The 24,790-nt window shown below is 47.1% G+C and overlaps 1 protein-coding gene across 1 annotated transcript in view; it reads left to right on the top strand.

Annotated features, from left to right (window-relative positions):
- The window catches only part of kif1aa (kinesin family member 1Aa), a gene marked incomplete in the record, with an annotated part of 191,337 nt that overhangs the window by 65,618 nt on the left and 100,929 nt on the right, over positions 1-24,790 (top strand). Inside the window, 7 exon segments of the mRNA XM_055943926.1 lie at positions 6,105-6,216; positions 9,525-9,602; positions 11,008-11,073; positions 11,173-11,269; positions 11,716-11,794; positions 17,678-17,820; positions 22,638-22,682. Of these exon segments, the coding sequence (XP_055799901.1) occupies positions 6,105-6,216; positions 9,525-9,602; positions 11,008-11,073; positions 11,173-11,269; positions 11,716-11,794; positions 17,678-17,820; positions 22,638-22,682 (620 nt within the window).

The raw sequence follows: 24,790 nt of genomic DNA, 5'->3' as shown, positions 1-24,790 counted from the left end.
CTGTGCTCTGTCTATTCATCCACCCCTCCACTGTCCTCTGTCTATTCATCCACCCCTCGGCTGTGCTCTGTCTATTCATCCACCCCTCTACTGTGCTCTGTCTATTCATCCACCCCTCCACTGTGCTCTGTCTATCCATCCACCCCTCTACTCTCCTCTGTCCATTCATCCACCCCTCCACTGTGCTCTGTCTATTCATCCACCCCTCTACTGTGCTCTGTCTATTCATCCACCCCTCCACTGTGCTCTGTCTATTCATCCACCCCTCCACTGTGCTCTGTCTATTCATCCACCCCTCCACTGTGCTCTGTCTATTCATCCACCCCTCGGCTGTGCTCTGTCTATTCATCCACCCCTCTACTCCGCTCTGTCTATTCATCCACTCCTCTACTGTGCTCTGTCTATTCATCCACCCCTCGGCTGTGCTCTGTCCATTCATCCACCCCTCCAATGTGCTCTGTCTATTCATCCACCCCTCCACTGTGCTCTGTCTATTCATCCACCCCTACACTGTGCTCTGTCTATTCATCCACCCCTACACTGTGCTCTGTCTATTCATCCACCCCTCCACTGTGCTCTGTCTATTCATCCACCCCTCTACTGTCCTCTGTCCATTCATCCACCCCTCCACTGTGCTCTGTCTATTCATCCACCCCTCCACTGTGCTCTGTCTATCCATCCACCCCTCCACCGTGCTCTGTCTATTCATCCACCCCTCCACTGTGCTCTGTCCATTCATCCACCCCTCTACTGTGCTCTGTCTATTCATCCACCCCGCCACTGAGGTGTCAGTATCGAACAGTGTTCTTCCACTTTGTTGTTTGTCAGGAGGAAAAATTGTTGTATTGACAAATGACTCCATTCTCTCTCCTGCAACACTCTGGACTGTGTTCTAATGACCTCCATTCTCTCTACTGCAACACTCTGGACTGTGTTCTAATGACTCCGTTCTCTCTCCTGCAACACTCTGGGCTGTGTTCTAATGACTCCATTCTCTCTCCTGCAACACTCTGGACTGTGTTCTAATGACTCCATTCTCTCTACTGCAACACTCTGGGCTGTGTTCTAACGACTCCATTCTCTACTGCAACACTCTGGGCTGTGTTCTAATGACTCCATTCTCTCTACTGCAACACTCTGGGCTGTGTTCTAATGACTCCATTCTCTCTCCTGCAACACTCTGGGCTGTGTTCTAATGACTCCATTCTCTCTACTGCAACACTCTGGGCTGTGTTCTAATGACTCCATTCTCTCTCCTGCAACACTCTGGACTGTGTTCTAATGACTCCATTCTCTCTACTGCAACACTCTGGGCTGTGTTCTAATGACTCCATTCTCTCTCCTGCAACACTCTGGACTGTGTTCTAATGACTCCATTCTCTCTACTGCAACACTCTGGGCTGTGTTCTAACGACTCCATTCTCTACTGCAACACTCTGGGCTGTGTTCTAATGACTCCATTCTCTCTACTGCAACACTCTGGGCTGTGTTCTAATGACTCCATTCTCTCTCCTGCAACACTCTGGGCTGTGTTCTAATGACTCCATTCTCTCTACTGCAACACTCTGGGCTGTGTTCTAACGACTCCATTCTCTCTATTGCAACACTCTGGGCTGTGTTCTAACGACTCCATTCTCTCTACTGCAACACTCTGGGCTGTGTTCTAATGACTCCATTCTCTCTCCTGCAACACTCTGGACTGTGTTCTAATGACTCCATTCTCTCTACTGCAACACTCTGGGGTTTGTTCTAATGACTCCATTCTCTCTACTGCAACACTCTGGGCTGTGTTCTAACGACTCCATTCTCTACTGCAACACTCTGGGCTGTGTTCTAATGACTCCATTCTCTCTCCTGCAACACTCTGGACTGTGTTCTAATGACTCTATTCTCTCTACTGCAACACTCTGGACTGTGTTCTATTCCCCCCCAGTTTACTACAAATTAGCACATTGTCTCGTTTCATTAGCTCGAAACTAACAATCGCAATTATACAGTAGCAGAACCAGCCGTTGACGAACCGGCTTAAACCACCTCAAATTTTTAGGCAGCTGAAAATTAATGTTTTGTTTGCTAGAGAGCGATTGGGGAAATTCGTTTTAATGGATCTGTTCTTTGGCTTATCTTGTTGCAATTAATTTTAGCCCCTCGTATAAAACTATTCACCGTGGAGGTTTCTGTGCTTCATTATTAGGATGGATCATAGACTGATCCCAGATGACTCAACCATTGTTATGGGGTTGTTGTTCTTCTTCTTCTGTCTCAATGCGTCTGTGGTGTTACATCATACAGGATGTTCTGTGGTGTTGCATCATACAGGATGTTCTGTGGTGTTGCATCATACAGGATGTTCTGTGGTGTTACATCATACAGGATGTTCTGTGGTGTTACATCATACAGGATGTTCGTTCTGTGGTGTTACATCATACAGGATGTTCTGTGGTGTTGCATCATACAGGATGTTCTGTGGTGTTGCATCATACAGGATGTTCTGTGGTGTTACATCATACAGGATGTTCTGTGGTGTTACATCATACAGGATGTTCTGTGGTGTTACGTCATACAGGATGTTCTGTGGTGTTACATCATACAGGATGTTCTGTGGTGTTGCATCATACAGGATGTTCTGTGGTGTTACATCATACAGGATGTTCTGTGGTGTTGCATCATACAGGATGTTCTGTGGTGTTACATCATACAGGATGTTCTGTGGTGTTACATCATACAGGATGTTCTGTGGTGTTGTTACATACAGGATGTTCTGTGGTGTTGTTACATACAGGATGTTCTGTGGTGTTGTTACATACAGGATGTTCTGTGGTGTTGTTACATACAGGATGTTCTGTGGTGTTGTTACATACAGGATGTTCTGTGGTGTTGTTACATACAGGATGTTCTGTGGTGTTACGTCATACAGGATGTTCTGTGGTGTTACATCATACAGGATGTTCTGTGGTGTTACATCATACAGGATGTTCGTTCTGTGGTGTTACATCATACAGGATGTTCTGTGGTGTTACATCATACAGGATGTTCTGTGGTGTTACATCATACAGGATGTTCTGTGGTGTTACATCATACAGGATGTTCTGTGGTGTTACATCATACAGGATGTTCTGTGGTGTTGTTACATACAGGATGTTCTGTGGTGTTACATCATACAGGATGTTCTGTGGTGTTACATCATACAGGATGTTCTGTGGTGTTACATCATACAGGATGTTCTGTGGTGTTACATCATACAGGATGTTCTGTGGTGTTACATCATACAGGATGTTCTGTGGTGTTACATCATACAGGATGTTCTGTGGTGTTGTTACATACAGGATGTTCTGTGGTGTTACATCATACAGGATGTTCTGTGGTGTTACATCATACAGGATGTTCTGTGGTGTTGTTACATACAGGATGTTCTGTGGTGTTGTTACATACAGGATGTTCTGTGGTGTTGTTACATACAGGATGTTCTGTGGTGTTGTTACATACAGGATGTTCTGTGGTGTTGTTACATACAGGATGTTCTGTGGTGTTGTTACATACAGGATGTTCTGTGGTGTTACGTCATACAGGATGTTCTGTGGTGTTACATCATACAGGATGTTCTGTGGTGTTGTTACATACAGGATGTTCTGTGGTGTTGTTACATACAGGATGTTCTGTGGTGTTGTTACATACAGGATGTTCTGTGGTGTTGTTACATACAGGATGTTCTGTGGTGTTGTTACATACAGGATGTTCTGTGGTGTTGTTACATACAGGATGTTCTGTGGTGTTACATCATACAGGATGTTCTGTAGTGTTGTTACATACAGGATGTTCTGTGGTGTTGTTACATACAGGATGTTCTGTGGTGTTGTTACATACAGGATGTTCTGTGGTGTTGTTACATACAGGATGTTCTGTGGTGTTACATCATACAGGATGTTCTGTGGTGTTACATCATACAGGATGTTCTGTGGTGTTGTTACATACAGGATGTTCTGTGGTGTTACATCATACAGGATGTTCTGTGGTGTTACATCATACAGGATGTTCTGTGGTGTTACATCATACAGGATGTTCTGTGGTGTTGCATCATACAGGATGTTCTGTGGTGTTACATCATACAGGATGTTCTGTGGTGTTACATCATACAGGATGTTCTGTGGTGTTACATCATACAGGATGTTCTGTGGTGTTACATCATACAGGATGTTCTGTGGTGTTGTTACATACAGGATGTTCTGTGGTGTTACATCATACAGGATGTTCGTTCTGTGGTGTTACATCATACAGGATGTTCTGTGGTGTTGCATCATACAGGATGTTCTGTGGTGTTACATCATACAGGATGTTCTGTGGTGTTACATCATACAGGATGTTCTGTGGTGTTACATCATACAGGATGTTCGTTCTGTGGTGTTACATCATACAGGATGTTCGTTCTGTGGTGTTACATCATACAGGATGTTCTGTGGTGTTACATCATACAGGATGTTCTGTGGTGTTACATCATACAGGATGTTCTGTGGTGTTACATCATACAGGATGTTCTGTGGTGTTGTTACATACACGATGTTCTGTGGTGTTGTTACATACAGGATGTTCTGTGGTGTTGTTACATACAGGATGTTCTGTGGTGTTGTTACATACAGGATGTTCTGTGGTGTTGTTACATACAGGATGTTCTGTGGTGTTGTTACATACAGGATGTTCTGTGGTGTTACGTCATACAGGATGTTCTGTGGTGTTACATCATACAGGATGTTCTGTGGTGTTACATCATACAGGATGTTCTGTGGTGTTACATCATACAGGATGTTCTGTGGTGTTGTTACATACAGGATGTTCTGTGGTGTTACATCATACAGGATGTTCTGTGGTGTTACATCATACAGGATGTTCTGTGGTGTTGTTACATACAGGATGTTCTGTGTTGTTGTTACATACAGGATGTTCTGTGGTGTTGTTACATACAGGATGTTCTGTGGTGTTGTTACATACAGGATGTTCTGTGGTGTTGTTACATACAGGATGTTCTGTGGTGTTGTTACATACAGGATGTTCTGTGGTGTTACGTCATACAGGATGTTCTGTGGTGTTACATCATACAGGATGTTCTGTGGTGTTGTTACATACAGGATGTTCTGTGGTGTTACATCATACAGGATGTTCTGTGGTGTTACATCATACAGGATGTTCTGTGGTGTTACATCATACAGGATGTTCTGTGGTGTTACATCATACAGGATGTTCTGTGGTGTTGTTACATACAGGATGTTCTGTGGTGTTGTTACATACAGGATGTTCTGTGGTGTTGTTACATACAGGATGTTCTGTGGTGTTGTTACATACAGGATGTTCTGTGGTGTTGTTACATACAGGATGTTCTGTGGTGTTACATCATACAGGATGTTCTGTGGTGTTACATCATACAGGATGTTCTGTGGTGTTACATCATACAGGATGTTCTGTGGTGTTGTTACATACAGGATGTTCTGTGGTGTTACATCATACAGGATGTTCTGTGGTGTTACATCATACAGGATGTTCTGTGGTGTTACATCATACAGGATGTTCTGTGGTGTTGCGTCATACAGGATGTTCTGTGGTGTTACATCATACAGGATGTTCTGTGGTGTTACGTCATACAGGATGTTCTGTGGTGTTACGTCATACAGGATGTTCTGTGGTGTTACATCATACAGGATGTTCTGTGGTGTTACGTCATACAGGATGTTCTGTGGTGTTACATCATACAGGATGTTCTGTGGTGTTACATCATACAGGATGTTCTGTGGTGTTACATCATACAGGATGTTCTGTGGTGTTACATCATACAGGATGTTCTGTGGTGTTGTTACATACAGGATGTTCTGTGGTGTTACATCATACAGGATGTTCTGTGGTGTTACATCATACAGGATGTTCGTTCTGTGGTGTTACATCATACAGGATGTTCTGTGGTGTTGTTGAAGTGACACAGATCAGGGTCATGGGGGGCACAAAGTACAAATTAATGTTTCTTATTGGACAAGTCCAGGAAAGGTAAATCCTGTTTCCGTCAGTTTTCTTCAATTTTGGTGCCAAATAAACGTGACCCAACATTCTCTTCTTCTCTGCAGGACGGTGGCCGCCACCAACATGAACGAGACTAGCAGTCGCTCCCACGCTGTGTTCAACATCATCTTCACTCAGAAACGACACGATGTTGAGACTGATAACACCTCTGAGAAGGTAGGGGGGGCGGGGGGGGGGGGGGGGGGGGGGGGGGGGGGGGGGGGGCGCTGTCTCGGCCAGAATGATCTCTCTTCATATTATACAGTACACTGTAGTACAGTGAAGTGCAACCAGGTTTGAATCTCCTTGCTTCCTCTCTCCTTGCTTCCTCTCTCCTCACATTCTTCTTTAAAGTTCAGGCAGCAGATATTGGACTCTAACAGATATGTATGTAGTTGTTGCTGTATAAATAAGCAATAAGGCCCGAGGAGGTGTGGTATATGGCCAATATACCACGGATAAGAGCTGTTCTTAGCCACAACACAACGCCGAGTGCCTGGATACAGCCCTTAGCTGTGGTATATTGGCCAAATACCACAAACCCCCGAGGTGTCTTATTGCTGTTATAAACTGGTTACCAACGTAGTTAGAGCTGTACAAATAAATGTTTTGTCATACCGGTGGTATACGGTCTGATATACAGTACCACAGCTGTTAGCCAATCAGCATTCAGCGCCCCGAACGACCCTGTTTATAGTAACTAATATACGTGGGTTCTATGACTCACATGTTGGGGGAACGTATTGGCTGTAGTATCTTACTGTACATGGTTTACATGGCTGTGAGGATTTTCTACAATATGACAACAACATATAGAATGTTTATAGAATAAACATTGAATTTAATCAATTACCCGTGGAAATATTTGAGTGAACATTAGCGAGAATGTTCGGTTTTAGTTCGCGGCAATCAGTCTAGTTGGCTAGGTTTAGGATATTTACTAGCCCATACCAGTGACAAACTTAGATTACATTTACATTTACATTTAAGTCATTTAGCAGACGCTCTTATCCAGAGCGACTTACAAATTGGTGCATTCACCTAATGACATCCAGTGGAACAGCCACTTTACAATAGTGCATCTACATCTTTTAAGGGGGGGGGGGGGGGCAGAAGGATTGCTTTATCCTATCCTAGGTATTCCTTGAAGAGGTAAGTAGATAGCTACAGTGCCAGTCAAAATTTAGGACACACCTACTCATTCAAGGTTTTTTTAATTTTAATTTTTTACTATTTTCTACATTGTAGAATAATAGTGAAGACATCAAAACTATGAAATAACACATATGGAATCATGTAGTAACCAGAAAAGTGTTAAACAGATCAAAATACATTTTATATTTGAGATTCTTCAAAGTAGCCACCCTTTGCCTTGATGACAGCTTTGCACAGTCTTGGCATTCTCTCAACCAGCTTCACCTGGAATTATTTTCCAACAGTCTTGAAGGAGTTCCCACATATGCTGAGCACTTGTTGGCTGTTTTTCCTTCACTCTGCGGTCCAACTCAACCCAAACCATCTCGATTGGTGTCATCCTGATGCAGCCCTCCATCTCTCTCCTTCTTGGTCAAAATAACACTTAATTCAAACCAGTTTAATTATAATACAGGCCAGGTCTTTTATAATACAGACCAGGTGTATTATAATACAGGCCTGATCTATTATAATACAGGCCATGTCTATTATAGTACAGTCCAGGTCTATTATAATACAGGCCAGGTGTATTATAATACAGGCCTGATCTATTATAATACAGGCCATGTCTATTATAGTACAGGCCAGGTCTATTATAATACAGGCCAGGTCTATTATAATACATGCCAGGTCTACAGGCCAGGTCTATTATAATACAGGCCAGGTCTATTATAATACAGGCCAGGTCTATTATAATACAGGCCAGGTCTATTATAATACAGGCCAGGTCTATTATAATACAGGCCAGGTCTATTATAATACAGGCCAGGTCTATTATAATACAGGCCAGGTCTATTATAATACAGGCCAGGTCTACAGGCCAGGTCTATTATAATACAGGCCAGGTCTATTATAATACAGGCCAGGTCTATTATAATACAGGCCAGGTCTATTATAATACAGGCCAGGTCTATTATAATACAGGCCAGGTCTATTATAATACAGGCCAGGTCTATTATAATACAGGCCAGGTCTATTATAATACAGGCCAGGTCTATTATAATACATGCCAGGTCTATTATAATACATGCCAGGTCTACAGGCCAGGTCTATTATAATACAGGCCAGGTCTGGAGGTGTGTTTGGGTCATTGTCCTCCCGGAGCCACAGACTGGCCGATTTACCCCAACGCGCAACCCCCCACAAACACCTTGAAAACTTGCTATATACAGTAACAGTGACCTCCGTCACGGCTAAAACAATTATTTCCCATGAGCTTGTACTCTATATAGTGTGACACCATCAGCATTTAGCTACCAGCACCTGGCAGACATGTTTACATTTGGTTAGTTATATCAGTGTTATTTAGATGGAAGACGTGAACTAAATGCTCTATAGCTAGCTAACGTTAGCAGGAAGGAAGCACGCTAGCTCTTTCACTTACCCCCGTTTCACTTCCATTCTCACGGTCTCTGCTGATGCTGCTGTGGCTGTTTGAGATGCTTTAGGAGCCACATCGCTGGTAGGGACAGCATCCACTTTGAGAAGAACAACTTCTTGCTGAAGCTCTCCTTCCATTGTCGATAGCAGAGTGGACGTTGTCAGGGATGAAATGTGCCCTTCAGATTGACGAGTAGACGCCTTATTCTCACAAACGTATCCCACTTTTTACTACGTTTAAAAAAAAAAATAATCGTGTGATGGTGACCTTAGCGGTCTTGTAGGGATTTTTCCCCCCCTCCGAAAGTTAGAGTTGATTTGGAGAAAATAACAAACCTAACTTTTAAAATAACATTATAATATTATAATAATTGATTTAAATCAAGTGCGATAAGGTTAATGTTATCTGGGTTTCTGGCATTGAGGGAAAAATAAGGTGCTACATTGCCTTTAAAACATCAGAGAGATGTGAGGAGAGAGAACTAGAGAAACATTATTCTGAGATTCATCCAAAGCTCTCTGTAAACTGCTTGAACTCTGTGATTTCAAGGACATAAAAAAAAAATGAATTAATTGCTGTTTTTTGTTTTGTTATCAGTGCTTGCACCCATTGCTCCATCTATCAATTTCAGATTGGTTTAAATTGCTCCAGCCTCATCCCTCAGCTGTATATAGGGAAAAAGAGTTATTGGTTGCTATTGGACTGAAAAACGAATTAAGGATTTGGGCTTTAAAGCTAATTGAAAAAGGTAACTTGTCGCCCTACGTGTGCCTGTGAGGGCACTTGATAATGTGTCCGTGACATTGTGAAGGAGGGTGTCTGGTGCCAACTGTTGCTGCCAACAGTGAGAATAAAGGACTTTAGTCAGCTAATGCATATCCCTGCACTCACATTGATGTTTCTGTCACAGGTCAGCAAAATCAGCCTGGTGGATTTGGCCGGCAGCGAGAGGGCCGACTCCACAGGAGCCAAAGGGACCCGGCTCAAGGTTTCTCCCTCCTCTGTCTTCCTCCTCTGTCCTTCTCCCTCTGTTTTACTCCCTCCTCTGTCTTCCTCCTCTGTCTTCCTCCTCTGTCTTTCTTCCTCCTCTGTCTTTCTCCCTCCTCTGTCTTCCTCCTCTGTCTTTCTTCCTCCTCTGTCTTTCCCCCTCTGTTTAACTCCCTCCTCTTTCTTCCTCCTCTGTCTTCCTCCTCTATCTTTCTCCCTCCTCTTTCTTCCTCCTCTGTCTTCCTCCTCTGTTTTTCTTCCTCCTCTGTCTTCCTCCTCTGTCTTTCTTCCTCCTCTGTCTTTCTCCCTCTGTCTTCCTCCTCTGTCTTTCTTCCTCCTCTGTCTTTCTTCCTCCTCTGTCTTTCTCCCTCTGTTTTACTCCATCCTCTGTCTTCCTCCTCTGTCTTCCTCCTCTCTCTTTCTCCCTCCTCTGTCTTTCTCCCTCCTCTGTATTTCTTCCTCCTCTGTCTTTCTCCCTCCTCTGTCTTCCTCCTCTGTCTTTCTCCCTCCTCTGTCTTTCTCCTTCCTCTGTCTTTCTCCTTCTTCTGTTTTTCTCCCTCCTCTGTCTTTCTCCTTCCTCTGTCTTTCTCCTTCTTCTGTCTTTCTCCCTCCTCTGTCTTTCTCCTTCCTCTCTCTTTCTTCCTCCTCTGTCTTTCTCCCTCCTCTGTCTTTCTCCCTCCTCTGTCTTTCTTCTTCCTCTCTCTTTCTTCCTCCTCTGTCTTTCTCCCTCCTCTGTCTTTCTTCTTCCTCTCTCTTTCTTCCTCCTCTGTCTTTCTCCCTCCTCTGTCTTTCTCCCTCCTCTGTCTTTCTCCCTCCTCTGTCTTTCTTCCTCCTCTGTCTTTCTTCCTCCTCTGTCTTTCTCCCTCCTCTGTCTTTCTTCCTCCTCTGTCTTTCTCCCTCCTCTGTCTTTCTTCCTCCTCTGTCTTTCATCCTCTGTCTTTCTCCTTCCTCTGTCTTTCTTCCTCCTCTGTCTTTCTCCCTCTGTCTTTCTCCTTCCTCTGTCTTTCTTCCTCCTCTGTCTTTCTCCCTCCTCTGTCAATCTCCCTCCTCTGTCAATCTTCCTCCTCTGTCAATCTCCCTCCTCTGTCTTTCTCCCTCTGTCTTTCTCCCTCTGTCTTTCTTCCTCCTCTGTCTCTTCATCCTCTGTCTCTTCATCCTCTTCTTCCTCTTCCTCTCCCTCTGCTTCTTTGTTACATAGTTTTCAAGTTTCACGTTTTCTAGTTTTCAGTCTTTGTGTAATGAATACATTTGAATGATTAAAATGGTTATATACTGCTCGTAGTGAGTTTCTTGGTGTTTACCTAGGGGGGTATCTTTTTACTTGTGAGGTGATTGAGTTGCGTTTGACCATATTATTCTTCGACTTCCATTGAAAAGGCTTTTTGCTTTCCCTTGTCCTGTTACAGGAAGGAGCAAACATCAACAAATCTCTGACCACTCTGGGGAAAGTCATCTCTGCCTTGGCCGAAGTGGTATGGATGACTTATATTTATACACATGGATCATTCATATTTTTGTTTTACAATATAAGCTGGAAAATAAAGTTGATCTTTTATTATTCACTTTTGTAGGATTCTGCACAAAATAAGAACAAGAAGAAAAAGAAAGTGGAGAGTCACATCCCTTACAGAGACTCTGTGTTGACCTGGCTACTGAGAGAGAACTTAGGTGGGAACCTTTAACTTTACAGAGACTCTGTGTTGACCTGGCTACTGAGAGAGAACTTAGGTAGGAACCTTTAACTTTACAGAGACTCTGTGTTGACCTGGCTACTGAGAGAGAACTTAGGTAGGAACCTTTAACTTTACAGAGACTCTGTGTTGACCTGGCTACTGAGAGAGAACTTAGGTAGGAACCTTTAACTTTACAGAGACTCTGTGTTGACCTGGCTACTGAGAGAGAACTTAGGTAGGAACCTTTAACTTTACGGAAACTTATTACCTCACCTTGCTCAATGAACATTCAGACTAGTTTACTAACTCAGTAATCTCTGATCCCAGAAAGAGATCTTGCTGACTTCATATAAATCCTACGTACAATCCTACGTTTACGTACGTAAACGGTCTTAATTAATCTGATAGACCCTAATTCTTCTGATCTTCTGTTTTGCTCAGGGGGAAACTCTCGTACTGCCATGGTTGCTGCTCTCAGTCCAGCTGACATCAACTATGACGAGACTCTCAGCACACTCAGGTACAACAAAAAAAAGGATGAGAGAACTCACGATCTATCTATCTATCTATCTATCTATCTATCTATCTATATGTCTGTCTGTCTGTCTGTCTGTCTGTCTGTCTGTCTGTCTGTCTGTCTGTCTGTCTGTCTGTCTGTCTGTCTGTCTGTCTGTCTGTCTGTCTGTCTGTCTGTCTGTCTGTCTGTCTGTCTGTCTGTCTGTCTCTGTCTCTGTCTCTGTCTCTGTCTCTGTCTCTGTCTCTGTCTCTGTCTCTGTCTCTGTCTCTGTCTCTGTCTCTGTCTCTGTCTCTGTCTCTGTCTCTGTCTCTGTCTCTGTCTCTGTCTCTGTCTCTGTCTCTGTCTCTGTCTCTGTCTCTCTCTGTCTCTCTCTGTCTCTCTCTCTCTCTCTCTCTCTCTCTCTCTCTCTCTCTCTCTCTCTCTCTCTCTCTCTCTCTCTCTCTCTCTCTCTCACAGTAGCTGATCAGTGATGATTTGAAGGACAAGGCCCTGTAAAGAGACCTATCTCAGTATTGCATAACAACAGATTATGTTTTCCTCCATGGCTTGTTCTCTGTGTCAGCTCCACTCTTCAAATACCCTTCAAAGTTAGTACAGCTACAGTGTTACACTGCTGAATGGTGTAATCGAGTACCCACTCAGGAGATGCCACTTTTTTTGCAAATGTGATGAGACCTGAGGAGGGGAGAGGAGCACTGCACCTGAGGAGGGGAGAGGAGCACTGGGACCTGAGGAGGGGAGCACTGGAACTGAGGAGGGGAGAGGAGCACTGGGACCTGAGGAGGGGAGACTAACACTGACATATTTGTGCGTTTGTGTCACAGAAGCCCCAGGTATTCTTAATCAACCTTCAGGTCCCAGTGCTCCTCCCTCCTCCTCAGGTCCCAGTGCTCCTCTCCTCAGGTCCCAATGCTCCTCTCTCCTCCTCAGGTCCTAGTGCTCCTCTCTCCTCCTCAGGTCCCAATGCTCCTCTCCCCTCCTCAGGTCCCAGTGCTCCTCTCCCCTCCTCAGGTCCCAATGCTCCTCTCTCCTCCTCAGGTCCCAGTGCTCCTCTCTCCTCCTCAGGTCCCAATTCTCCTCTCTCCTCCTCAGGTCCCAGTGCTCCTCTCCCCTCCTCAGGTCCCAATGCTCCTCTCTCCTCCTCAGGTCCCAGTGCTCCTCTCTCCTCCTCAGGTCCCAGTGCTCCTCTCTCCTCCTCAGGTCCCAGTGCTCCTCTCTCCTCCTCAGGGCTGATCATGTTGGTGCCCCTCTCCCCTCCTCAGGTCCCAATGCTCCTCTCTCCTCCTCAGGTCCTAGTGCTCCTCTCTCCTCCTCAGGTCCCAGTGCTCCTCTCTCCTTCTCAGGTCCCAGTGCTCCTCTCCCCTCCTCATGTCTCATCATGTTGGTGCTCCTCTCCCCTCCTCAGGTACCAATTCTCCTCTCTCCTCCTCAGGTCCTAGTGCTCCTCTCTCCTCCTCGGGTCCTAGTGCTCCTCTCTCCTCCTCAGGTCCCAGTCCTCCTCTTCCCTCCTCAGGTCCCAGTGCTCCTCTCCCCTCCCCAGGTCTCATCATGTTGGTGCTTCTCTCCCCTCCTCAGGTCCCAGTGCTCCTCTCTACTCCTCAGGTCCCAGTGCTCCCCTCTCCTCCTCAGGTCCCACTGCTCCTCTCTCCTCCTCAGGTCCCAGTGCTCCTCTCTCCTCCTCAGGTCCCAGTCCTCCTCTTCCCTCCTCAGGTCCCAGTGCTCCTCTCCCCTCCCCAGGTCTCATCATGTTGGTGCTCCTCTCTCCTCCTCAGGTCCCAGTGCGCCTCTCCCCTCCTCAGGTCCCAATGCTCCTCTCTCCTCCTCAGGTCCCAGTGCTCCTCTCTCCTCCTCAGGTCCCAGTGCTCCTCTCCCCTCCTCAGGTCCCAATCCTCCTCTTCCCTCCTCAGGTCCCAGTGCTCCCCTCCTCAGGTCCCAGTGCTCCTCTCTCCTCCTCAGGTCCCAGTTCTCCTCTCTCCTCCTCAGGTCCCAGTGCTCCTCTCCCCTCCTCAGGTCCCAGTGCTCCTCTCCCCTCCTCAGGTCTCATCATGTTGGTGCTCCTCTCCCCCCCTCAGGTCCCAGTGCTCCTCTCCCCTCCTCAGGTCTCATCATGTTGGTGCTCCTCTCCCCCCCTCAGGTCCCAGTGCTCCTCTCCCCTCCTCAGGTCTCATCATGTTGGTGCCCCTCTCCCCTCCTAAGGTCCCAATGCTCCTCTCTCCTCCTCAGGTCCCAGTGCTCCTCTCCCCTCCTCAGGTCCCAGTGCTCCTCTCTCCTCCTCAGGTCCCGTTGTTCCTCTCTCCTCCTCAGGGCTGATCATGTTGGTGCCCCTCTCCCCTCCTCAGGTCCCAATGCTCCTCTCTCCTCCTCAGGTCCCAGTGCTCCTCTCTCCTCCTCAGGTCCCAGTGCCCCTCTCTCCTCCTAAGGTCCCAGTGCTCCTCTCCCCTCCTCAGGTCCCAGTCCTCCTCTTCCCTCCTCAGGTCCCAGTGCTCCCCTCCACAGGTCCCAGTGCTCCTCTCTCCTCCTCAGGTCCCAGTGCTCCGCTCTCCTCCTCAGGTCCAAGTGCTCCTTTCCCCTCCTCTGGTCCCAATACTCCTCTCTCCTCCTCAGGTCCTAGTGCCCTCTCTCCTCCTCAGGTCCCAATGCTCCTCTCTCCTCCTCAGGTCCCAGTGCTCCTCTCTCCTCCTCAGGTCCCAATGCTCCTCTCTCCTCCTCAGGTCCCAGTGCTCCTCTCTCCTCCTCAGGTCCCAGTGCTCCCGTCGTCAGGTCCCAGTGCTCCTCTCCCCTCCTCAGGTCCCAATTGCTCCTCTCTCCTCCTCAGGACCCATTGCTCCTCTCCCCTCCTCAGGTCCCAGTGCTCCTCTCCCCTCCTCAGGTCTCATCATGTTGGTGCTCCTCTCCCCTCCCCAGGTCCCAGTGCTCCTCTCCCCTCCTCAGGTCTCATCATGTTGGTGCTCCTCTCCCCTCCTCAGGTACCAATTCTCCTCTCTCCTCCTCAGGTCCTAGTGCTCCTCTCTCCTCCTCAGGTCCCAGTGCTCCTATCCCCTCCTCGGGTCCCAGTGCTCCTCTCCCCTCCTCAGGTCCCAGTCCTCCTCTTCCCTCCTCAGGTCTCATCATGCCAGTGCTCCTCTCTCCTCCTCAGGTCCCAGTGCTCCCGTCGTCAGGTCCCAATTGCTCCTCTCTCCTCCTCAGGACCCATTGCTCCTCTCCCCTCCTCAGGTCCCAGTGCTCCTCTCCCTTCCTCAGGTCTCATCATGTTGGTGCTCCTCTCCCCTCCCCAGGTCCCAGTGCTCCTCTCCCCTCCTCAGGTCTCATCATGTTGGTGCTCCTCTCCCCTCCTCAGGTACCAATTCTCCGCTCTCCTCCTCGGGTCCTAGTGCTCCTCTCTCCTCCTCAGGTCCCAGTGCTCCTCTCCCCTCCTCGGGTCCCAGTGCTCCTCTCCCCTCCTCAGGTCCCAGTCCTCCTCTTCCCTCCTCAGGTCCCAGTGCTCCTCTCTCCTCCTCAGGTCCCAGTGCTCCTCTCTCCTCCTCAGGTCCCAGTGATCCTTTCCCCTCCTCAGGTCCCAGTGTCCTCTCTCCTCCTCAGGTCCCAGTGCTCCTCTCCCCTCCTCAGGTCCCAGTAATCCTCTTCCCTCCTCAGGTCCCAGTGCTCCTCTCTCCTCCTCAGGTCCCAGTGCTCCTCTCTCCCCCTCGGGTCCCAGTGCTCCTCTCCCCTCCTCAGGTCCCAGTGCTCCTCTCCACTCCTCTGTTCTCATCATGCCAGTGCTCCTCTCTCCTCCTCAGGTCTCATCATGACAGTGCTCCTCTCCCCTCCTCTCGTCTCATCATGCCAGTGCTCCTCTCCCCTCCTCAGGTGTCATCATGCCAGTGCTCCTCTCCCCGCCTCAGGTCCCAGTGCTCCTCTCTCCTCCTCAGGTATCATCATGCCAGTGCTCCTCTCCCCTCCTCAGGTCCCAGTGCTCCTCTCTCCTCCTCAGGTCCCAGTGCTCCTCTCTCCTCCTCAGGTCTCATCATGCCAGTGTTCCTCTCCCCTCCTCAGGTCCCAGTGCTCCTCTCTCCTCCTCAGGTCCCAGTGCTCCTCTCCCCTCCTCAGGTCTCATCATGCCAGTGCTCCTCTCCCCGCCTCAGGTCCCAGTGCTCCTCTCTCCTCCTCAGGTATCATCATGCCAGTGCTCCTCTCCCCTCCTCAGGTCCCAGTGCTCCTCTCTCCTCCTCAGGTCTCATCATGCCAGTGCTCCTCTCTCCTCCTCAGGTCTCATCATGCCAGTGCTCCTCTCTCCTCCTCAGGTCTCATCATGCCAGTGCTCCTCTCCCCTCCTCAGGTCCCAGTGCTCCTCTCTCCTCCTCAGGTCTCATCATGCCAGTGCTCCTCTCTCCTCCTCAGGTCCCAGTGCTCCTCTCTCCTCCTCAGGTCCCAGTGCTCCTCTCCCCTCCTCAGGTCTCATCATGTTGGTGCTCCTCTCCCCTCCTCAGGTACCAATTCTCCTCTCTCCTCCTCGGGTCCTAGTGCTCCTCTCTCCTCCTCAGGTCCCAGTGCTCCTCTCCCCTCCTCGGGTCCCAGTGCTCCTCTCCCCTCCTCAGGTCCCAGTCCTCCTCTTCCCTCCTCAGGTCCCAGTGCTCCTCTCTCCTCCTCAGGTCCCAGTGCTCCTCTCTCCTCCTCAGGTCCCAGTGATCCTTTCCCCTCCTCAGGTCCCAGTGTCCTCTCTCCTCCTCAGGTCCCAGTGCTCCTCTCCCCTCCTCAGGTCCCAGTAATCCTCTTCCCTCCTCAGGTCCCAGTGCTCCTCTCTCCTCCTCAGGTCCCAGTGCTCCTCTCTCCTCCTCGGGTCCCAGTGCTCCTCTCCCCTCCTCAGGTCCCAGTGCTCCTCTCCACTCCTCTGTTCTCATCATGCCAGTGCTCCTCTCTCCTCCTCAGGTCTCATCATGACAGTGCTCCTCTCCCCTCCTCTCGTCTCATCATGCCAGTGCTCCTCTCCCCTCCTCAGGTGTCATCATGCCAGTGCTCCTCTCCCCGCCTCAGGTCCCAGTGCTCCTCTCTCCTCCTCAGGTATCATCATGCCAGTGCTCCTCTCCCCTCCTCAGGTCCCAGTGCTCCTCTCTCCTCCTCAGGTCCCAGTGCTCCTCTCTCCTCCTCAGGTCTCATCATGCCAGTGTTCCTCTCCCCTCCTCAGGTCCCAGTGCTCCTCTCTCCTCCTCAGGTCCCAGTGCTCCTCTCCCCTCCTCAGGTCTCATCATGCCAGTGCTCCTCTCCCCGCCTCAGGTCCCAGTGCTCCTCTCTCCTCCTCAGGTATCATCATGCCAGTGCTCCTCTCCCCTCCTCAGGTCCCAGTGCTCCTCTCTCCTCCTCAGGTCTCATCATGCCAGTGCTCCTCTCTCCTCCTCAGGTCTCATCATGCCAGTGCTCCTCTCTCCTCCTCAGGTCTCATCATGCCAGTGCTCCTCTCCCCTCCTCAGGTCCCAGTGCTCCTCTCTCCTCCTCAGGTCTCATCATGCCAGTGCTCCTCTCTCCTCCTCAGGTCCCAGTGCTCCTCTCTCCTCCTCAGGTCCCAGTGCTCCTCTCCCCTCCTCAGGTCTCATCATGCCAGTGCTCCTCTCTCCTCCTCAGGTCTCATCATGCCAGTGCTCCCCTCTCCTCCTCAGGTCCCAGTGCTCCTCTCTCCTCCTCACATCTCATCATGCCAGTGCTCCTCTCTCCTCCTCACGTCTCATCATGCCAGTGCTCCTCTCTCCTCCTCAGGTCTCATCATGCCAGTGCTCCTCTCTCCTCCTCAGGTCCCAGTGCTCCTCTCCCCTCCTCAGGTCCCAGTGCTCCTCTCCCCTCCTCAGGTCTCATCATGCCAGTGCTCCTCTCTCCTCCTCAGGTCTCATCATGCCAGTGCTCCTCTCTCCTCCTCAGGTATGCAGATAGAGCCAAACAGATCCGCTGTAACGCTGTCATCAATGAGGACCCTAACAACCGATTGGTCCGTGAGCTGAAAGAGGAGGTGTGTCGCTTGAGGGACCTCCTCCTATCCCAGGGACTGGGAGACATCCTCGAAAGTAAGGGATTGTCCAATCTGCTGTCCTACCACCATTTTCACAAAGGTTGACTCTGAAAGGACATCCTATTCCCTATGTAGTTCCCTATGGGCCCTGGTCAAAAGTAGTGCACTAAATAGCGAATTGTGGTGCCATTTGGGCCTAACTATGACCTTAAAGGGATTCCCGGGTACTTTTGTATACTTGTTAGCTTAGAAGTAGTGCCCACGAGCCAAAGTAGTGTCCCTGGTCTTGCTAGCTGTCAATCAAATGAATTGAATTGCTAGCGAGCTGGCCCATATGGAGGGAAATGTAGGGAAAGTGGTACCAAACACCTTCCAGAAAAATGTCGCTTTCAAACTAGGGATTTGTGTTGCCATTTAGTACGAACACGACATCTCAGTCAGAAGTGCACATTCCCAATGGAAATCACTAGCTATTCACTCACTGTCCCCCCAACCTCTCTCTCTCTTTCTTCTTCTCTCTCTCTCTCTCTCACTTCCTCTCTGACTCTCTTCTTCTCTCCCTCTCTCCCTCTCTTCTTCTTTCCCTCTCTCCCTCTCTTCTTCTCTCCCTCTCTCCCTCTCTTCTTCTCTCCCTCTCTCCTTCTCTTCTTCTCTCCCTCTCTCCTTCTCTCCCTCTTCTTCTCTCCTTCTCTCCCTCTCTTCCTCTCTCCCTCTCTCCTTCTCTCCCTCTCTCCCTCTTCTTCTCTCCTCTTCTTCTCTCCTTCTCTCCCTCTCTTCTTCTCTCCCTCTCTTCTTCTCTCCTTCTCTCCCTCTCTTCTTCTCTCCTTCTCTTCCTTCTTCAGTTAAGAGAAGAGTGTGTGGATTGGTCTTATTTTCCTGGCTCACCTCTTAGGACTAGTGAATATTAATGGCAACTTAGAGAGAATTCAACTCAGGAAATGTGGATGATTGAACCAAGTCATTTGAACAAGTCAGATTGCTATACACAGAGCAACCTAAGCTGCCATTGAAAACAGTTCCTGTTTGATTCTACAACCCTGGTTAGCATAACCAGTATGTTAGCAGAACCAGTATGTTAGCATAACCAGTACGTTAGCAGAACCAGTATGTTAGCATAACCAGTACGTTAGCATAACCAGTACGTTAGCAGAACCAGTATGTGAGCAGAACCAGTATGTTAGCAGCACCAGTACGTTAGCAGAACTAGTATGTTAGCAGAACCAGTACGTTAGCAGAACCAGTATGTTAGCAGAACCAGTATGTTAGCAGAACTGGTATGTTAGCAGAACCAGTGTGTTAGCAGAACTGGTATGTTAGCAGAACCAGTATGTGAGCAGAACCAGTGTGTTAGCAGAACCAGTATGTTAGCAGAACCAGTATGTTAGCAGAACCGGTATGTTAGCAGAACCAGTACGTTAGCAGAACCAGTATGTTAGCGGAACCAGTATGTTAGCAGAACCAGTATGTGAGCAGAACCAGTATGTTAGCAGAACCAGTATGTTAGCAGAACCAGTATGTGAGCAGAAACAGTATGTTAGCAGAACCGGTATGTTAGCAGAACTGGTATGTTAGCGGAACCAGTATGTTAGCAGAACCAGTATGTTAGCAGAACCAGTTTGTTAGCAGAACCAGTACGTTAACAGAACCAGTATGTTAGCAGAACCAGTACGTTAGCATAACCAGTACGATAGCAGAACCAGTATGTTAGCAGAACTGGTATGTTAGCAGAACCAGTACGTTAACAGAACCAGTATGTTAGCAGAACCAGTATGTTAGCAGAATCAGTATGTGAGCAGAACTGGTATGTTAGCAGAACCAGTATGTGAGCAGAACCAGTATGTTAGCAGAACCAGTATGTGAGCAGAACCAGTGTGTTAGAAGAACCAGTATGTGAGCAGAACCAGTATGTTAGCAGAACCAGTATGTGAGCAGAACCAGTATGTGAGCAGAACCAGTATGTTAGCATAACCAGTATGTTATGCAGAACCAGTACGTTAGCAGAACCAGTATGTTAGCAGAACCAGTATGTTAGCAGAACCAGTATGTTAGCAGAACCAGTATGATAGCACAACCAGTATGTTAGCAGAACCAGTATGTTAGCAGAACCAGTATGATAGCAGAACCAGTATGTTAGCAGAACCAGTATGATAGCAGAACCAGTATGATAGCAGTACATGTATGTGAGCAGAACCAGTATGTTAGCAGAACCAGTGTGTTAGCAGAACCAGTATGTTAGCAGAACCAGTACGTTAGCAGCACCAGTATGTTAGCAGAACCAGTACGTTAGCAGAACCAGTACGTTGGCAGAACCAGTATGTTAGCAGAACCAGTACGTTAACAGAACCAGTATGTTAGCAGAACCAGTACGTTAGCATAACCAGTACGTTAGCAGAACCAGTATGTTAGCATAACCAGTACGTTAGCATAACCAGTACGTTAGCAGAACCAGTATGTGAGCAGAACCAGTATGTTAGCAGCACCAGTACGTTAGCAGAACTAGTATGTGAGCAGAACCAGTATGTTAGCAGCACCAGTACGTTAGCAGAACCAGTATGATAGCAGTACATGTATGTGAGCAGAACCAGTATGTTAGCAGAACCAGTGTGTTAGCAGAACCAGTATGTTAGCAGAACCAGTACGTTAGCAGCACCAGTATGTTAGCAGAACCAGTACGTTAGCAGAACCAGTACGTTGGCAGAACCAGTATGTTAGCAGAACCAGTACGTTAACAGAACCAGTATGTTAGCAGAACCAGTACGTTAGCATAACCAGTACGTTAGCAGAACCAGTATGTTAGCATAACCAGTACGTTAGCATAACCAGTACGTTAGCAGAACCAGTATGTGAGCAGAACCAGTATGTTAGCAGCACCAGTACGTTAGCAGAACTAGTATGTGAGCAGAACCAGTATGTTAGCAGCACCAGTACGTTAGCAGAACTAGTATGTTAGCAGAACCAGTACGTTAGCAGAACCAGTATGTTAGCGGAACCAGTATGTTAGCAGAACCAGTATGTGAGCAGAACCAGTATGTTAGCAGAACCAGTATGTGAGCAGAACCAGTATGTGAGCAGAACCAGTATGTTAGCAGAACCGGTATGTTAGCAGAACTGGTATGTTAGCGGAACCAGTATGTTAGCAGAACCAGTATGTTAGCAGAACCAGTTTGTTAGCAGAACCAGTACGTTAACAGAACCAGTACGTTAGCAGAACCAGTACGTTAGCATAACCAGTACGATAGCAGAACTAGTATGTTAGCAGAACCAGTACGTTAACAGAACCAGTATGTTAGCAGAACCAGTATGTTAGCATAACCAGTATGAAAGCAGAACCAGTATGTTAGCAGAACCAGTATGATAGCAGAACCAGTATGTTAGCAGAACCAGTACGTTAGCAGAACCAGTATGATAGCAGAACCAGTATGTTAGCAGAACCAGTACGTTAGCATAACCAGTATGTTAGCAGAACCAGTACGTTAGCAGAATCAGTATGTGAGCAGAACCAGTATGTTAGCAGAACCAGTACGTTAGCAGAACCAGTGTGTTAGCAGAACCAGTATGTGAGCAGAACCAGTATGTTAGCAGAACCAGTATGTTAGCAGAACCAGTACGTTAGCAGAATCAGTGTGTGAGCAGAACTGGTATGTTAGCAGAACCAGTATGTTAGCAGAACCAGTATGTTAGCAGAACCAGTATGTGAGCAGAACCAGTGTGTTAGCAGAACCAGTATGATAGCAGAACCAGTATGTTAGCAGAACCAGTATGTTAGCAGAACCAGTATGATAGCACAACCAGTATGTTAGCAGAACCAGTATGTTAGCAGAACCAGTATGATAGCAGAACCAGTATGTTAGCAGAACCAGTATGATAGCAGAACCAGTATGATAGCAGTACATGTATGTGAGCAGAACCAGTATGTTAGCAGAACCAGTGTGTTAGCAGAACCAGTATGTTAGCAGAACCAGTACGTTAGCAGCACCAGTATGTTAGCAGAACCAGTACGTTAACAGAACCAGTATGTTAGCAGAACCAGTACGTTGGCAGAACCAGTATGTTAGCAGAACCAGTACGTTAACAGAACCAGTATGTTAGCAGAACCAGTACGTTAGCAGAACCAGTATGTTAACAGAACCAGTATGTTAGCAGAACCAGTATGTGAGCAGAACCAGTATGTTAGCAGAACCAGTATGTACACAGAACCAGTATGCTAGCAGAACCAGTATATTAGCAGAACCAGTACGTTAACAGAACCAGTACGTTAGCAGAACCAGTATGTTAGCAGAACCAGTATGTACACAGAACCAGTATGTTAGCAGAACCAGTAGATTAGCAGAACCAGTATGTTAGCAGAACCAGTACGTTAACAGAACCAGTACGTTAGCAGAACCAGTACGTTAGCAGAACCAGTATGTTAGCAGAACCAGTACGTTAGCAGAACCAGTATGTTAGCAGAACCAGTATGTACACAGAACCAGTATGTTAGCAGAACCAGTATGTTAGCAGAACCAGTATGTTAGCAGAACCAGTACGTTAGCAGAACCAGTACGTTAGCAGTACCAGTACGTTAGCAGCACCAGTATGTTAGCAGAACCAGTACGTTGGCACCAGCTGTTCAGCTAACACTGACTGAATGAGTGACTCTCTCACAGTTTTGTTTTCCTTTCTCTCCTCTCCTCCTCGTGTGGCTCAGTTGGTAGAGCATGGCGCTTGCAACGCCAGGGTTGTGGGTTCGATTCCCACGGGGGGCCAGTACAAAAAAAAAAAGTATGAATGTATGTACTTGTAAGTCGCTCTGGATAAGAGCGTCTGCTAAATGACTTAAATGTAAATGTTATCTTCTGTCTGTCTCTGTTTTCTCTCCTCTTTCTCTCCTAGCGTACAAGGGGCCAGCGCTTGGCACTGACGTTGCTGGTTTGAAATGTGTGTTACTGTTTCTCTCTATACTGTTTCTCTCTACTGTTTCTCTCTCTACTGTTTCTCTCTACTGTTTCTCTCTACTGTTTCTCTCTACTGTTTCTCTCTCTACTGTTTCTCTCTCTACTGTTTCTCTACTGTTTCTCTCTACTGTTTCTCTCTACTGTTTCTCTCTACTGTTTCTCTCTACTGTTTCTCTCTACTGTTTCTCTCTACTGTTTCTCTCTCTACTGTTTCTCTCTACTGTTTCTCTCTCTACTGTTTCTCTCTACTGTTTCTCTCTACTGTTTCTCTCTACTGTTTCTCTCTCTACTGTTTCTCTCTCTACTGTTTCTCTCTACTGTTTCTCTCTACTGTTTCTCTCTACTGTTTCTCTCTCTACTGTTTCTCTCTACTGTTTCTCTCTCTACTGTTTCTCTCTCTACTGTTTCTCTCTACTGTTTCTCTCTACTGTTTCTCTCTACTGTTTCTCTCTACTGTTTCTCTCTACTGTTTCTCTCTCTACTGTTTCTCTCTCTACTGTTTCTCTCTATTGTTTCTCTCTACTGTTTCTCTCTATTGTTTCTCTCTACTGTTTCTCTCTACTGTTTCTCTCTACTGTTTCTCTCTACTGTTTCTCTCTCTACTGTTTCTCTCTACTGTTTCTCTCTCTACTGTTTCTCTCTCTACTGTTTCTCTCTCTACTGTTTCTCTCTGCTGTTTCTCTCTGCTGTTTCTCTCTACTGTTTCTCTCTGCTGTTTCTCTCTCTACTGTTTCTCTCTACTGTTTCTCTCTCTACTGTTTCTCTCTCTACTGTTTCTCTCTGCTGTTTCTCTCTACTGTTTCTCTCTCTACTGTTTCTCTCTGCTGTTTCTCTCTCTACTGTTTCTCTCTCTACTGTTTCTCTCTCTACTGTTTCTCTCTGCTGTTTCTCTCTACTGTTTCTCTCTACTGTTTCTCTCTACTGTTTCTCTCTCTACTGTTTCTCTCTGCTGTTTCTCTCTACTGTTTCTCTCTACTGTTTCTCTCTACTGTTTCTCTCTACTGTTTCTCTCTACTGTTTCTCTCTCTACTGTTTCTCTCTCTACTGTTTCTCCCTCTACTGTTTCTCTCTACTGTTTCTCTCTCTACTGTTTCTCTCTACTGTTTCTCTCTACTGTTTCTCTCTACTGTTTCTCTCTACTGTTTCTCTCTACTGTTTCTCTCTCTACTGTTTCTCTCTACTGTTTCTCTCTCTACTGTTTCTCTCTACTGTTTCTCTCTCTACTGTTTCTCTCTATTGTTTCTCTCTACTGTTTCTCTCTACTGTTTCTCTCTACTGTTTCTCTCTACTGTTTCTCTCTACTGTTTCTCTCTACTGTTTCTCTCTACTGTTTCTCTCTACTGTTTCTCTCTCTACTGTTTCTCTCTACTGTTTCTCTCTCTACTGTTTCTCTCTACTGTTTCTCTCTCTACTGTTTCTCTCTCTACTGTTTCTCTCTCTACTGTTTCTCTCTACTGTTTCTCTCTACTGTTTCTCTCTCTACTGTTTCTCTCTACTGTTTCTCTCTACTGTTTCTCTCTCTACTGTTTCTCTCTACTGTTTCTCTCTACTGTTTCTCTCTCTACTGTTTCTCTCTATTGTTTCTCTCTACTGTTTCTCTCTACTGTTTCTCTCTCTACTGTTTCTCTCTACTGTTTCTCTCTCTACTGTTTCTCTCTACTGTTTCTCTCTACTGTTTCTCTCTCTACTGTTTCTCTCTACTGTTTCTCTCTCTACTGTTTCTCTACTGTTTCTCTACTGTTTCTCTCTCTACTGTTTCTCTCTACTGTTTCTCTCTGCTGTGTATCTCTTCTGTGTATCTCTACTGTAGTCTGCTATCTCACAGGAAATGTGATGTGTTCTTGACATGGCTATTAGCTACTGTGTTTCAACAGATGGCCTCCAAATTTAGGGTTGTAAAAGTGTTGTGTGCCATCTTAACATAAAGTATACAGACTGGTGTTTTTCTATGAATCTGTTGCTGTCCTACTGTGTTCCTCTGTGTTGCTATAGCAAAACCTACATGCCTACTGTTTCCTCTGTGTTGCTATAGCAACACCTACCTGCCGACTGTGTTCCTCTGTGTTGCTATAGCAACATCTACCTGCCTAC

Source organism: Salvelinus fontinalis, chromosome 14 (genome assembly GCF_029448725.1).
Source record: "Salvelinus fontinalis isolate EN_2023a chromosome 14, ASM2944872v1, whole genome shotgun sequence".
NCBI lineage: Eukaryota > Metazoa > Chordata > Actinopteri > Salmoniformes > Salmonidae > Salvelinus > Salvelinus fontinalis.
The sequence above is the reverse complement of the archived record's forward strand: the minus strand, read 5'-3'. Positions and strand labels throughout refer to the sequence as shown.